The sequence below is a fragment of the Tiliqua scincoides genome, chromosome 7 (genome assembly GCF_035046505.1).
Source record: "Tiliqua scincoides isolate rTilSci1 chromosome 7, rTilSci1.hap2, whole genome shotgun sequence".
NCBI classification, from domain to species: domain Eukaryota; kingdom Metazoa; phylum Chordata; class Lepidosauria; order Squamata; family Scincidae; genus Tiliqua; species Tiliqua scincoides.
Window position 1 is genome coordinate 34,028,253 of NC_089827.1, and position 16,602 is coordinate 34,044,854.

Sequence of the window (16,602 nt, forward strand, 5' to 3'; positions counted from 1 at the left end):
TTTCTTCCATTTACCCTCTTAACAGTGTTTTCAGATAGATTAGTCGGAAAGAGTATGACTGACTGAAGGTCAGCCGTTGAACTTCATGGCTGAGCGGGAACTCAAACCCATGTCTTCCTGTCCACCATGATCTAAGATATTTTGGTTTTCTAGGCACTATCCTGTTTGTCTGCTCAGAGCTTAGCTAGTTGGCACCTCATGAACTGGAGAGGAGTTGCATTTATCCCTTCCTTTTCAGGTTCACAAACTGGCTTTCATCTGGTGATTTCTTCTATAAACTCCTGTTAACAGTTTTGGAGCAGCACGATTACTTTTATTGAAAAGTTGTTGCAAATTGTTCTTATGAGACAATCCCCTTCTTCCTCAGTTATTTAAAACATGTTATGAATTGTTCGATCTCCAAAGCATTTACATAGTACAGAAAGAGGAGGCATTTTTGCTGCTAAACGGATGCAGTAAGCATACTGATAAACCACACAGGAAGCTGAAATGCAGGCTTGATGCGTCTGGTAAAACTCCACCACTAGTTGTGAAGCAGGAACTGGTGCAAGAATCAGCCGTTGCTTCCAGATCTATGGGGGCATGAGGTATTCTTTTTCTCTCTTTTTTTTCAGCTTGTTTCCTACCTTGTCCTGAAAGAAACTTCAAGCATAGGACCCAGGCAGTGTGAGATGCTGAGCAGCCTTTCTGAGGAGGTGGAGGGCAGATGGCAGTTTGCAAAATGGGTTTCTTCTGAAAGCGCAGCTATTGTTCAAGAATGAGGACAGCAAGCGAATGGTGCTCCATGGGAGTCAGCAAAAGGGGACTCTTGAAAGGAAAATCCTTGTCCTCTAACACAGTGGGGCGGGGGAATTCTGAAACGACCAAAAGAAAAGATGGGTTTAATCTACAAATGGTTCAGGCTAAGAGCTTGGTTGGACTTCTCTTCTTTTTTTTTTAACGTGCTCTTTTGACTTCTTAAAGTTTGCACTTGTTTCTCTTTTAACTTGTCCTCTTGAGCATGGAAAGTTTTCAGGTGTTTAGAACTATTGATTCAGGAGAGGAGTTTATGGGCTGACCCAGTTATTAAGGGACTGGAACAAGTACAGGCAGGATACTGGTTGCTGTGGGATTGTACCTCATGGTTTTGCTCATGCTCAGGGCTGGCTAATCACCATTCCCTACTATTACCACTGATCAGCAAGCAGCCATTTTATCACTGCTTCCTTCTCCTCATCCTCCCTCTGTTGCCTTTCCTATGCTGAATTTTAGTTTGTAAGCTTCTTGGGGCAGGGTCGTTATTCTGTAGGGTACCGTGTGAGCATCAGCAGTTTTCAGGGATGGGAACTTGACTAGTAGAGACTTGAACTGAATCGCAAAAACACGTGTTTTTCACAACTCGTGTTAACCAGATGTCACTGACTTAGAGCCCACTTGGGACCAGTGAAAAAGAGTCATAACTCAAATAATTGAGTCCCAACTCACTTTTGTGTTGCCTCTGTTGTGTGTGTGTGTACATATGTGTGTGATTGCTTATCTTTTTTTTACCTCGCCTGACTCGCGCCATGATATTTCTCGTAATGACTTGGACTTAAGTAAAAAAAAAATTACAGCTGCTCAGGATGAGTCACAATAGTCACCCATTATGACTTGCGAGTTGACTAGGGGTCAGAGACTCATGACTTGACTCAGTGCAGTGACTCTGGCACATCCCTGATATTTCTGAATCAATAATACTGGGGATTTTACCCTTTGCCCACACTCAGGGTGTGTGTCATGGCTTTGTTTCTTGAAGGTAGGCATATTTGAGAAGGGTATTTTTCATCCCAGTGCCATGCTCTCTAAACTGTCCTACTGACCAATCTCCTTGGTATCCATTGGGTTTGAGGATTCAAACTTGGATCTAGGAGATCAAAATTCACTCTGTCCACTAGAACACATTAGTCGAGAGAAGCTCATAGCAATACCTAGCAAATTCTCAAGATGATATTCAGGGAAGCCCACGTTCCCCTTGAGAACACTAGCTTGGGGGGGGGGGGGGAGAAGACTTAACAAATTACAACAGTAGCTACATCCAGTTGGAAAATTCAGATGGGGCAAAAAATATCCAAGACCACAAATGCTGGGAGACAACAAGCCTGCACAGCCAATGCTAGACACTTGTGTGAGACAGTGGAGATGATAAAACTGATGATTACCAGTGCATGGTGACACCTCCATTGTTCATGTTAACTCTGTTACAGTGAATCTTGCTGTTGTGGTCTGAAGCTTGAGGGTGAGGCTTCCCTAAAGGAGCTTTTTCTGCTTTGAAAAAGCAATAGGAAGTTTCATTACTGTCCAACTTGCAAGCCCTGTTCAACTGTGCAAACTGAAATTAGCAAACTCCTTGCCTGGGAAATGAAAAGAACACAATACTGTAAGTGCCAAAATCTGGGAAAACTGGAAAGGTTGTACATTTTTAGTAAGTGAGAAAGGCTTCTGCCCTTATAAGGGCAGTGGAGAGTGGTTTTTTTTCATTTTACAAAAGGGCCCAGTGACAACCTATGGCAGGGGAGAGAGGCCGGTCTTTAAAGCACTTGTTCTGCTCAAAATAGCTAAGTTTGTGTTATGACTCTTCTGCTTGCTGGAGGTAGAAAAGCAGCAAGCTCAAAACTATTACAGTGGTTGAACTGCAGAATAGTTTTCTTAAAATGGCTGCAGGAGCAATATCCATATAGAGCTGAGTGGACCGATGAAGTCTCATGTGTCTGTGTTTAAGTTAAGTTTAAAGTGAGCCATTTAGTTATTTGATTTTTCTCTGTAAACCGCTTTGTGAACTTTTAGTTGAAAAGCGGTATATAAATACTGTTGATTGATTGATTGATTTAAGTCTGATGTTTCAAGCCTGCAGTCATTTGGGGCCATAAAGCTATCTGGAAGGGTTGTGCAACCATATTAGAACCTCCATGTTCACAGGCAGTATGTCATGGAAGCTTCCAGTTGCAAGGGCTGACATTGCCGCCCCTGATTCATTTGTGCATCTGAAGAGGGCTCTGTCAGCTGCGTACACACAATCCATGGCATTTCAGGAGGCAGAAGCATGCATGGAACTCTACAACAAATGGGGCCATTCACTGACAAACACTTTCTATTCTTCTCTTCATTGTAGGGGTGGGGAAAACCCAAAGTATCCAAACTTTCACCCTTTTCTGAAACATTGTTTTCCTCCTTTCCTTATAATAGAGCTTTGTTTTCCTCCCACTCCAAATACTTTCCTGTGGCCTCCCTTGAGACAACCTAGCCTAAATGTCAGTATTTCCCAGCCATCCGCAAGTAACATCTGCCACGTGCCTGGCTGGCCACCTGCTCTTTTTCCGGACTCGCTGGCCTGCAGGGGTTGTGTTGCAACAGTTCCAGCATCCGCTCGCTTCCTTTTAGCCCACGCCAATAATGAATATGTCTGTTAGTCCTTGTATTCTGCTTTGTGCCTTCTTGGTTTACAAGAAGGAAAAACTCTCTGCCAACATCTGCCTGAATGGAAGATAGTGAGAAGAGTCGAGCAATTAGTCATTAGGCTGTTTGAACTTTTGTGTTCAGAGACCACTGAACCACTGGCCACTGCTTGCCAGTTGCTGGGAAGGGATGTTGCATCTCCAAGCAGGGCTGGGAAAAGCCCCTGCCTTGAAACCCTGCAGGGCTGCTGCCAGTCAGTGTTGACAATATGGTGCCAGATGGACCAAGGGATGGACTCTGGATACAGCAGCTTCATGTGTTCATCAGACTCAGGCTGCAATCCTATATGCATTTCCCTGGAAGTAAACCACATTGAACACAATAGAACCTACTTCTGAGTAGGCATGCCTAGAATTGTGCTGTAAGCGCCAAACTAAATATAGCCTTGAATGTGTAAGTTATCTCTGTGTGTGTTTAAAATATGTGCGCGAGGGGATGAAACAGGGTGAAGTCACAGTAGAGGATGGGAGGATTTAGTATTTTTACTTTGAAAAAATTCAGTTTCAATCCTAATCACTGCCTTCACCCAAGCTGTTTTTAACAGCGAAAAAAGTTTCCATTAAAAGCCAATAGATTTTTTTTTCCTATTAAAAGCCATTTCTGCCCAATGTTGCATATATGCAACAGGAACCAAATGTGTACATCTGTGGACTGGGCAAAAATGGGTTTAAAATAGTGTGCGGGGGGCAGGGGCTGGACAGAGAAGTGTTAAAGCCTCTCTGCCCCCTGCTGTGGTTTCACCATGTTTCTCTCTCTCACACACACACACTCACACTCACACACACTCTGTTATTTATTTCAGACTACAGTGCTACCAAGTACAAAGTACAACAATAACTAGTAGTAGTACCACAGTGGAGGACCACTTGCATTGTTAGGGTTATGTCTAGCTTGACCCTAATATCTATAGTGCCTTATTCAGTTTCCAGAGGTGCTTCTGGAAAGCCCACAAGCAGAGCACAAAGGCAACAGCGCTTCCCTGCCTTCTCTCAGCATCTGGCATTCACAGGTAGACTGGTTCTAACTGGAAGGTTCCATTCAATCATCGTGACCAATAGGCATTGAACAGCCTGTCCTATCTTAGGAAATTAGTTTGTTGTGCTGTTAATCCCAAGTGTTTGAGGGGAATTTGGACCTGGCCTTTGGCAATTCACAGCTCACTGCATTGAGCGCCAGCATTGGCTCTGTCCTCACCATGCCAGGGCAGGATCTTGACTGAAGATGAGACTGCAAGGGAGCAGATTATTTCTTCCCCATACCAACTATCTATGTCTCTCCAGGGAATTTTGCCTCATTCTAAAATGCAACAAGAAAAAAGTCTGATTATGATAAGTGTGGTGTGTGTTATTTAAAATTGCTTTCTTTGCAATGAACCGCAGAAAAGTAATAGAACAAAATAACGTTGGCATTAGTAATGGTTTTCTCTTTCATGAGCAAAAGAAACACAGACGTTAGAGGAGTAACAGCTCCAGAAGACACATAAATGTTTCTAGTTAACCTTTGTGCAAGTACTTTCCCACCTGTTTTAATACACTCTGAAAAGAGAAAGGAGGGGCTTGCAAGGAGTGGTGCGGGAATGTAATGGTTTGTGAGTAATTGCGTGCAATTTGAACTGCACATGTAATCTCTTTGCTTATGTGGTAGCGGTTTAGAGTGTATTTTTCTTCCCCGCTATTTTTAACATTGTATACATTGCACAAATGTGGCAAGTTAAAATCCGAATTCATTGTTCTAGTACAGTGATTTTCAACCTTTTTCATCTCATGGCACACTGACAAGGCACTAAAATGGTCAAGGCACACCACCAGGTTTTTGACAATGGACAAGGCACACCATGCTGCCAGTGGGGGTTCACATCTCCCATTGGCCCTATTAATAAATGACCTTCCCCCAAATTCCTGTGGCACACCTGTGAACCACTTGCGGCACACCAGTGTGCCATGGGACAGTGGTTGAAAATGGCTGTTCTAGTAGGCAGTAACAGTAGTGTAGCTAGAGGGGGGGCAAAATGCTAAGTACTGCAGGTGCTACAACATACCTTGTAAGTGGCCCCTCCACACATTGTCAGAGCCATTGCAGACAGCAATGGCAATATGCAGACGTTCGCTGAACCAAACAGTATCTCCCTCACGTTGCCATCACTGCCCGAATGGCTCTGACAGTGAGTGGGAGGGGCTGCTTGCATATTGTAGTGTCTGCAGTTGCAGTACTTACTGTTTTGCTCTCCCTCTAGCTACACTACTGGGCAATCAGGATTTCAGAACTAGCCCTTTCCTTGAGGTATTATGGACCTGAAATGACTCAAAGTGTTTTGTTTCTTTGGGCAGAAAATCCAAGTGGTGCCCCTCTTGGTGATCAAACTAAATAACTGGTCATTTATTGCCCCATGATGGTACTTTGAAATCTGTCCCATGATTTCCCACCTTACCCTGCCTAATGGTAAGACCAACCCTGCTTCTGGCTCAAAATGTTATGTTTACTCTTTTGCTCTGTCCAAAAGACTTAGCTTGCTGCAAACCCCATAAGATTCTTTGCTTTGTAGAAGCCAGCAGAAAAATGGTTTTGTAGAAGCAGCTAACTTCCAGCTAGGAAATTGCTCTTGTGCAACTGAGTGCATGGCACACCTTTGCAACAAGCAAAGCACCCTTTGTTTATTACTGTCTTGTTCTCTCTGTGTTCAGTAGCAGTTTTGGAGAAGAGTGGATTAGGGCTATGGCCCAAGGGGAAGGGTGTAAAATACCCCCCCCCCCAATTCAAATCTGGGCTGACATGGACATACTGTATGGCTTCTTTCTGAGCTAGATGATGTCTGGAATCTCAAACACCTGGTGTCCACACTACAGTTTATGTGGTCCTGAATCAGTGTTTTTGAATCTGTGTTCCAAGGAATCCTCTGATTCTTTGGGAGATTATCAGGTGTTCCTCAGTGAGAAAATCATTAATGGAAGACAGGCTCTCCTGAAACATGGCTTCATTATTACTACTGATCTTCTCCTGCTTTTGGCAGCCCCATAGGCGCATTGGGTACATCCTCAGTGAGGTCCAATAAACTTGGCCAGTGCTCTTCATGAACCAAGTGGGCACATTTAGTACATTCTGCAGAAACCTGTGCAAGATGAAAAGGGCTCCATGAAGGTGCAAAATTTGAAAGCAATTGATATAAAATGCACAAGAAACAAAGTCAAGGACCATGCTTGGTGTGGTGGAGGAACTGGAGTTCACTCACAGCACAACCATATAAATGTCTTCTCAGAAGTAAGTCCCACTGAGTTCAGTAGGACTTGCTCCCAGGAAAGTGTGTTAGAATTGCAGCCTCAAGGAGATATTTTGACAGCCGGCTGAACTCATGCTCTGCCCTTCTGTTTTCTCAACTCTTCAGCTCGCTTCATCTATTTTGGGTTGGGCGTCTCCAGTCATTTGCTGTCTCAAGTTTGGGCTATCAAGTTGCAGCTCACAACTGAAGTTGCACCCCATCGTTTTAATCTGTAGCACCTGCATGACCTCATTGGTGACCTTTCATGCTTGCCAAATCATGAGCGCAACCAGACCTGTCATGCTCACAGGCTGCTCTGCTTAGGTCTGCATTTTTTTTTCCTGAGACAGATATAGAATCATAGAGTTGGAAGGGACCAAATAGGTCATCTAGTCCAACCCCCTGCCTGTAGCAGGAAATCCTCCTAGAGCATCTCCAATAGGTGCTTGTCGAGCCTCTGCTTGAAGATCTCCAGTGAGGGAGAGTCCTCTACTTCCCTTGGCAATCTGTTCCACTGCCAAACTGCCCTTATCATTGGAAATTTCTTCCTGCTATCCAGTCGGATTCTCTTCTTTTGCAGTTGTACCCATTGATCTAGTTCTACTTTCAGAGGCAGTTGAAAACAAATTTGTCCCTTCTTTTATATGACAGTCCTTCAGGTATTTGAAGAGAGCTACCATATCCCCTCCCAGCCTTCTCTTTTCCAGGCTGAACATACAAGTTCCCTCAACCTTTCTTCGCAGGGCTTATTCTCCAGCCCTGTGATCATTCTTGTCGCTCTCCTCTGAACCTACTCCAGATTGGCGGCATTTTCTTAAAGTGAGATGCCCAGAATTGGACACAGTACTCCAGGTGAGGTCTAACCAATGCAGAGTAAAGCGGAACCACAACTTGGAAGCTACGGTTCTACTAATACAGGCTAAAATTGCTTTCGCCTTCTTTGCAGCCACATCACACTGCTGACTCATGTCCATCTTGTGATCCATTGCAACTCCAAGATCCCTCTCAGATATTGTGCTGCCAAGCCAGGTAGCTCCCATCTTATACCTGTGTCTTTGGTTATTTTTGCTTAAGTACAGAACCTTGCATTAGTTCCTGTTGAATTTCATCCATTTCAGTCCAGTATTCCATTTTGTCTAGGTATTCCTGAAGGCTTCTGCTGTCTTCTATTGTGTTTGCTACTCCTTCCAGCTTGGTGTCATCTGCAAATTTGATGAGGCCCCCTTGTATCCCTTCATCCAAGTCACTGATGATGTTAAAAGAGAACCAGGCCAAGACAGAGCCTTGGGGCACCCTACTTGAAACTGTCTTCCAAGCTGATGTGAAGCCATTGACAAACAGGCTTTGTGTACGGCCGTCCAACCAGTTGCAAATCTATCTAAGATTCTGTCTAGCCCATATTTTACCAACTTGCTGATCAGGATGTCATGAAGCTGTCTGTGACCAAATAGCATATTGAGGCTGCTTCTAAATTGATAGTGCTGCTTTCTTCCATTTTAATGTAATGTTGAGCAAATTGTGCTCTTCAGTGTGTGGCTTATAGGTAGTTTGCTCCATAAAGGAAGTAGGAAGAGCCCTTAACAAAGCAAACAGAATGACTTATACTCAGGTCAAGGGGCCTTATTGGAATGACCAGCAGTTATCAAAACTCAAAGCAAAGACATCGAGCATTCAGAACTATTATTTATTATCCCCATACTGCACCCCCATTGTACAGCATACACATCATATGCATAAAATACATCCCTGACTTGAGCAACTCATGATCTGAATTCAGCTTCAAGGGACACAACAGTGGGAAGAGAAAGGAAAGGAATGGAGGAGGGATGATGTCAAGCAAACATATCTCGATGATGAGGTTTAAGGCAGGGGTGTCAAATTTGTTTCCTACAGATGGCCAAATAGCATTCATTGTGCCTGCTGAGGCCTGGAAGTGACATAGTTAAGGACAGCCAGAAAGTAGCACTTTGTTCTCATGTAGGAACGTATTAGCTGCATATGACAGAAGAGATATCTTCAAGATATGGGGGAGCCCAATTATCATGCTGAGAAAGCTTGATTATCACACAGGCCACTCTTTCAGCAGTGCTGCTTCTGCCAAGGCATCACTTCACAGCTCAGAAGCTGAGAGTGGCCTGTGAGAGTGACCTTGGCAGAAGCAGCACTGTTGAATGGGCTGCCCTCATGATAATTGGGCTCTCGCAGCACCTTGGCTGAGTCTCTCTCTCTCTCACACCTCTCTTGGTTTGTCCCTTTCCCTGTAGTGTTCCTTGCCATCTGAGGCCTCTTTCCATCTCTCCCTCCCCGAGCTTTGGCAGAAGCAGCGCTGCTGAAAGGGTGGTGCTGGGAGAGCCCAGTTATCATCTGGGTAAGATAAAGAGCTTCTATGGGCCTTATATTTGACGCTCCTGATCTAAGGGGTTAAGCCAACAGGTTTATAGAAGATATGGGCTTTGAAGAAAGAGAGGCATATGCAAATGAAACGCACATGTCTTCTCATGAAATTAAATATTTGTTGGAACTGTACATGTTGAGACAAAACCTCTTGTGTTTCTTGATTATGTGTGCTAGTTTAAATGTATTTTCCGAGTTATTTTTCTGTCTTCAGAAGGGGCCTAGTTGGTTGTGCCATCATTGAGAGCGGTGAAGGGGATAGCGGCCCAAAACAGGGCCTTTTCGGTGATGGCACCTGCACTATGGAATTCCCTCCCCTTTGAATTGAGGACAGCTTCCTCGTTATTAACGTTCCGGCGGGGCATGAAGACTTTTTTATTCAGGAAAGTCTTTGAGGCCTTATAAGGCTGCTTTTATATATTATGTCTTTTACTGTGTGCTTTTAATCTGCTGCTGATATGTATTTTATCTTGTTTTAATTGTTTTTTATTTTTAATGTTTATTTGTATTTTACTTTGTTTGTATTTTAAATTTGATTGTTAGCCACCTTGGGTGCCCTTTGGGAAGAAAGGCAAAATACAAATCTAATTTATTAATAAATAAATAAATAAATAAATAAATAAATAAATAAATAAATAAATAAATAGTGCTTGTGCACCAAAAGTAAGTCGTGGTGATACGGCTTTGCTTCTGAAAGGACACCATTTCTGGCCTACAAACTATTCTGTAAAGGGCCTGCAGCCATTTGAAACTTTTCTTTCTCTTGTCTGCTGGCAGAGTAAGGTGGTCCAGCTGTTCTTTGCTTGTAGCATTCTGTGGCCTGGATTGTATGAATTTGTTTTGGGGATGTGGTCAGTGGGTGAGTAGACCTACCTTGCAGTTGAACCAGATAGCATATGGGTTTGATCCTCTGTTCTATCTAAAGCGAACTCAGAACTGCAGTCTATTGATGTAAGATTTGGTTGAATATCTGTGTATTGTTCACCTTCTCCTGGAGTACATTGCTAGAGCTGATTGGATTTCTTTGAATACTAAAGAGCAGGAAGGCTCTTGAAATGTACCATGTAACAACCTGCTGCTCCATTTGTGGACCATTTCTGACCTATATTTTATTTATTGATGTATGTGTTTATTTTAAAAAAGCAAAACCTCAACCTCTGGTTTTATTTTCACTACACTGGACGGCTCACAGCCTAATAAAAGCCTTGTGTTTCACAGCTTTGGTATTGGGTGCAAATCTTTTGCATTAGGAAATAAATCAGTTTGGGAGGTGGGAGCACATTCACACATGTGAGACATTTGAACTATGTCATGGCTCTTTTGGCTCTTGCCAGCCAGCGAGTTCAAAAGTGGTTGCATACTTCTGTTGTTATGACTTGAGTCTTGCTTCACATGCCTACATTCTCTAGGAACAGGTTCATTAGTCCCAAAATAGCTGCATTTAGTGACATATGGGAGAGGGGAGAATCCAATGTGCTCAATCTTTCTTAAACCAAGTGTCAGACTTTTCAAACTTCATGTTGTGCTAGAGAGTTATGTGCTATGAATCCAACTTGCATGCCTCAACTTCTTGGCTGTTAATTCAGTCCACTCTTGTGTGTGTGCACATGTGTTTTTATATGTCATGGGTTTCAGATTCCATGTTGAGAATGTTTTAAATGATAGTCCTTTCAAGGCTTGTAGTTCCCAAAACTTTGTGATGTTTAAAGCCCTGCTGCTTTTATTTAAAACCACTTTTAAGGAAGGGGCTTTAAAGTTTAGTGACTTTTTAATTTTATATTTGGTGGTTATGCCCTGTGATGTTGTGATGTCCAACACAGGACAGCTCCTAAGAACAGGGTGAGCTGATGCATGGAACAGGTGGCTGCCTCAGGTGGCAGTCTAGGGGACCTGCTGAACTGGCAGGAGAGCCCCATATTCTGCACGTGTCCCCTGCCTCCACCCACCCTCTACTCACCCAGCCACTCACCTTGCCTGCTTCCATGATCATCTTCCTCCTTGCTCTCCTTCCTTTTATTTTAAAGTATATACCATAACAGCGGTATGGAATATAATTAATTACAAAGTCTTATGAAACATTTCAGTTAACCTTGCCTAGGTCACAAAATAGCCTGGCACCAGCCTTGTATGCAGGCTACTGTAGTGTGTAACTCTGCCCTGAGCTATCATGTTCCATCTAGTTGGTGGACCTTGGGTTAAATAAATATGAAATCGCATAGATTTAGCAAGCCAGATTCTGCCCACCTCTGATTTACACTGTGAATTTGCTGCTGAATATACCAGTGACTTTCAAACTGTGTTCCAGCTATTCCTGGGTTTCAGCTGAAGTATATCAGATGTTCTTCGATGACAGAACCAATTGTAGCAGACCAGCTTTCCTGAAAGGCAACTGAGTACTGGACTTCCCCTACAAGGAATTGTCTCTAAGGGGTGCTGAGTGTATTCTGGAGCATAGTATGTTTGCAGTAACATAGTTGACCAGCACCCCAAGCGAATCTTTGAACTTGTTACTTGCAAAGTTCTGGAGTTCCTTAGCAGCCATGTTGATACAGAAAGGGACCTCTGGAAGTTAAGAAGGTTTGAAGTACATTGGGTTGTGCAAGTAAAATCCACAAAAGCTTCTAAGGTATATTGCAGAGATTGCAAGCCTGTGGAGAAAAATTGCTGACAAGTGTCCACATTTGTCCTGCAGGAAGAAAAGGTTTGAGAATAACGCTGTATTCAGGCAGAGGTCTTTCTGAAGCTCTTCCAGTGTAGACCATACATTTCGTGCTATATGACTTTATTCTAATCTGACTGCCAGAGAGGGTCATGGGTCACAGTGACCCTTCTGTTCTTTGCATTTAATCTGCTGACAGCTGTCACAATAGTGGGAGAAGAAAAATGTGGCTTGCTGAAAGCACCATTATCAGCTTTGACAGCAGCTCATTGTGGCCCCAGCCATGGCAGGCTTCAAAACCCCCATTAAAAATCCTTGCATTTGTCAGGAGAAATTTCTTAGTGTTGTCCAATCTTCCTGTGACTTTGTGGTAGAAACACTCCTCTGTGATGAGATTCAAACAGAAAGAAATTTAGGGGAATTTTCCCCCTATCCCTCCAATGAACTAAGATGTGTTAGGTTGGAGTCTGTTTGGATTTTGCAAGAATCAGGAGGAGAAATAAGCTGCAGTCTGCTGTCTTGCTAGCAAGGCATGTGGACACTTTTTTTTTTTTTTTTAAAAGGAATGCTTCCAAAATTCTCATCGTATTCAGATATGCATGTGTCACATAGGGCCAGCTCCAGGTTTGAACCCTGGTGGGTTGCCCTATCCTTACTATGGTGATAGACATGGGTTTCTTTCATTCTTGACAGGCCGGTGGCAGCAACATGATGATGCGTGGGGGAGCAAAAAACTGTGGGGCAAAATAAGTGGAGGGCAGCTGCTGTATTAGCCATCTCCCTAATTTGCATTGGGAGTTTTATTTATTTATTTGGAGGGTTGGTATAACTATGATATGTAACTGAAAGTGACTTGCATCACATAAGAAAAGCACAAATAGAAAAGGATGTTTCTAAGGTATCCTTCTCCCCCCTCCTCCCCCCACAGTACATTAGATTCAACATGGTTCATGGTTATTATTCTGTTGTTCCATTAGATTCATGGTTGTTATTCTGTGGGAAAGAGAAATAGAGTCAAGATATCATCTCTTTCTGGATCAACTAAATGTTAATAATATTATGTTTCTTAAATCATTCTGTCAAGCAGCTACTAATGCCTTCTCTTGTAATGACTGTATCATGAGTGATTTTTTTTTTAGTGACCTGCCATGTATTACAAGTTTATGTTTGGAGATAAAGCTGTTGCTCAAAGAAGCCTTGTACCTAAGAGGGATTCCTGTGAGGTGTCCAGTTCTAAGCCAGTGAACTCCAGTAGAACTCCAACTCTAAGGCAGCAACTGAGGCCATATGCCCAGTAGGTCTTTGGGGGAAATGCTAAGAATGAGAATTTCTAACACAGACGAGGTCCAATTCAGAATCAAGACACGGGAGGTGAGAGTAGTAGACATGGCACGTGCGTGGTGGGTGGCGAAGAGAAAATGGTCCAAGATAAAGATCCTGGAAGATGCAGAAACTTCAGAAACCTGGATAGGAAGCTGCAAACTTTTTGAGAGTCTCCTCCCCAGGTGAGCCCTTCTGGACCTGACTGCCCTTCACTGGTTTGCTGCAGAGTGCAGAGTCTTAAAGGGATAGGCCTGGAGTTAAGCACTCCATATATTCCTGTTTGGTTCTTTGTCTGCACTGGTGAGCAGGCACTTGGACATGCGAAGGTATGCAGACTTAGAGGAGTGTGACTCAGCGCTCAATCCTAACCAACTTTCCAGCACTGATGCAGTCACAATGCAACTCTAAGGTAAGGGAACAAATGTTTCCTTACCTTGAGGAGGCCTCTGTAACTGCCTCCCACCACAGGATGCAGTGCATGCCCCATTGGCACAGCTGCATCAGTGCTGGAAAGTTGGATAGGATTGAGCCCTCAGTGTGTACAACCTCTGGGGGTTCCAGTTCACCTGTCTCACAGTCCAATCCTGAGCTGCCCAGGGCGCGAGGCTGCAGCGGCGCTGGGAACGGCCGCTGCCGCATCCTGCATGCCTCAGCCTGCCACAGGCGGCGCCTCGGGAACTTTTGTCCCCTTTGGCCTTGTAAGGAAAGCAGCCCTGCAATGGGGCTACTCACTTTTGGTTGGCGGTAAGGTAAAGGAGTTCATGTAGGGCGCCGAGCCCCACACAAACGCCTTGGATCTGATGAAGCAGAGCTTCACGGGACCCGCTCCCTCCCTCCCCCCGGCACGCCTCCCACCCGCCCTTTCTCCGCTCCCTGTCACACCTCCCGCCCACTCTCTCTCCACCCTCCCCACGCTTCCCCCTCCCCAGAACGCTTCCTCCCTGCCCCCCTCCCCACCCCCACTTACCGTGCTGAGGCTCACTGGTCCATGAGACCGCTAAGCAGCAGAGGACAGGCGCCCGCCCAGCACTAGCTCAGCACCAGCCAGAACTGGGCTAGCATGGGCGCTGGCCTGGTGGTAAGATTAGCCTTACGGCACGTTTGCGACAGTACGTTCCGGCAGAAAGCCGGAGTACCTAGCTCAGGATTGGGCTCTCAGGCTCTAGGGGCTCCTAGCTGTCTATACCGCTTCTGCAACTGATATTGACTGGTATATGGTGGCCGCCTTCATTTTGTTTCTGAGCCCTGTTGTTTCTCTTTATACATTACTGAAGTGCTTGTGTGCATTGGGAAATAACAAATTGGATATGATTATACATATGATTGCATAATGATTTTTTTGTGTGCAGTGCTTTCTTAATGCATGCATGACCCTCCACTATTAAAATACAAGACAAAGAATCTTGATACAATTGTATGTACAATCAAATCAAATTTCCTTTTTTTTTTTTTTGGTCAGGGTGCACATTCATCTTGATAATGTACAGAAGAAAGACACAACTAAACCAAAGATACTGAAAGTGACAGCTAAATGCTGCATGTTCAATGCTCTGTGTAAAATTCAGAAATTTTTAAAAAACGGACAGTGGAGATTTTCTGGCATCTAAGTTCCACTTTGGAAACATTTGGAATTCCAAAATCCAGAGAGAAATTTGGATGAAATTGCCTAGTGTCCCTTGATATGACTTCCATGTAAGCAAGCCATGTATGAACTGTGAGATGATCACACACATCTCTTCCACCTATATACATCATATTGGGAAGCCAAGATCAATAAAAGCTTCCTACTGTCTTTACACTTGGAGATACATACAGTTATTTGTTTCTCAGATGTCACTGTGAAATCCTCATGTGTCAAATAGATCAAGGTGGTTGACATAATACTGACCGAGTTCTTCTAAAGACTGCAAATTTGAGTAGTTTTCTTTTCAAAGGAATCATGTGCCCCCGTCCCATTTGGCATTCTTCCTAATGTCACAGAGGCTCTATTCCACATTTGCAATTAATCCACGTCTCTATTTGCATTTGTTGCAAGCCTCTTGACGGCACCAGTGCAACAAGAAAAACGAACAACCTGTGTAATAAATCTCTGGAGATGTTCAGCAACTGCCACAGGGCTCATTAATCTTGATTATTTCCCATAATAGATAACAGTGCAAATCATCCATTATCCCCAATCTCTCTCTCTCTCTCTCTCTCTCTCTCTCTCTCTCTCGCTCGCTCGCTCTCTCTCTCTCTCTCTCTCTCTCTCTCTCTCTCATACACACACACACACACACACACACACACACACAAAATGTGTAAATTTATATAAATATATATAGATCTAGATGGCTATGTGCTCTGTATTATAAATCACACAGGCTTCCAGAGTGGAGAGTGCAAAATCAAATAAAAATGTTAAGATCTGCACCTTGACAGCTGCAAGATAAATGTCTGGCAGAATATGGGAGTGGGGAGGAGGCAGCTCTGAATGGGGAGGGGGTACAAAAAGGGAAATCCCCTGTCACTGGTTCTACTGTGAAAGAAAAACTGCTTGTCTTCTAATTAGCTTTGTTTTTGCATTAATGATGTCTTTGTTTCAATCAAGGAATTTGTTCGTTTATATCCTGTAAAAGAGTTTTTGTCAGGCAGACAAAGGAATCTGTACTTGTCTTGTTCCGATTATTGTTGAAGGAAGCGTAGATGGAGAAAATAGACACCAATGAGCTGCAGTTTGTTGGCTAAGTAAAGTAAGGTATTGGGTTGAACTTGATAGAAGACATCTCCTTTCCGTAAGTTGATAAAGACAAACATTCATGTCTTTATTTCATTTCAGCCCAGTTTTGAGGAGACCCATAGGAGCCAGCATGCTTTACCTGGAGCTGAGGGGAAAAGTTTCCCCTTGCCTCTGGCTGAGCCACTGTGGGCCCCTATCCTGCACTTGATGCAGCACAAGTCTCTTGGCTTGCCTGTTCCAGCGCAGGATTGTGCCCTAAATCATTCAGTATAGTGAAAAATGCAGAATAAAGCAGAATAGGAAGAATTTGTTCAATCTCCATAATTTTTGCAGGTCACATAAATCAGCTGCTATTAAAGAATTCTGGATTTCATGTGTACATAAATAATTTTATTTATAAACTTGTTCCATTTATGTCTCCTGACTATAAGGTTGTTGGACAGGGACCTGATTTCTTTGATGTTCTCTGTAGAATTTCGTAGGACCACTCCTATGTGTGTATATGTCTGTCTGTGTACCTGCAATGTTTACTTATCTATTATGGCATCTATTGTGGCACGGATGGAAAGGCACATTTCCTCTGTAAATATTTTCTTGGCCCTTTCCCAGCAAACTTTATGTAATCCAACAGAATGCAATCATGTGTTTGTCACAAAGGCTGGCACTCAATAATTCACTTGTGGGCTGTTGAGGAGGTGGTTGAGAGATTCAATTTAATTTTAATAAAGTTTAATCCTGAATCACAGCCACATCCAAAATAGATTATTTTATGGATGTGCAATG

The 16,602-nt window shown here is 43.5% G+C and overlaps 1 protein-coding gene across 14 annotated transcripts in view; it reads left to right on the forward strand.

The window, feature by feature from the left end:
* The window catches only part of CELF2 (CUGBP Elav-like family member 2), a 503,139-nt gene that overhangs the window by 257,849 nt on the left and 228,688 nt on the right, over window positions 1–16,602 (forward strand). Inside the window, exon 1 of one of the 14 annotated variants that reach the window (XM_066633623.1) lies at window positions 539–587. The exons of the other annotated variants lie outside the window; for them this stretch is intronic. Within the exon in view, the coding sequence (XP_066489720.1) occupies window positions 583–587 (5 nt within the window). The 5' untranslated portion in view covers window positions 539–582. Of the gene's footprint in view, window positions 1–538; window positions 588–16,602 lie in introns of those variants that run through there. 14 annotated transcript variants of the gene reach the window in all.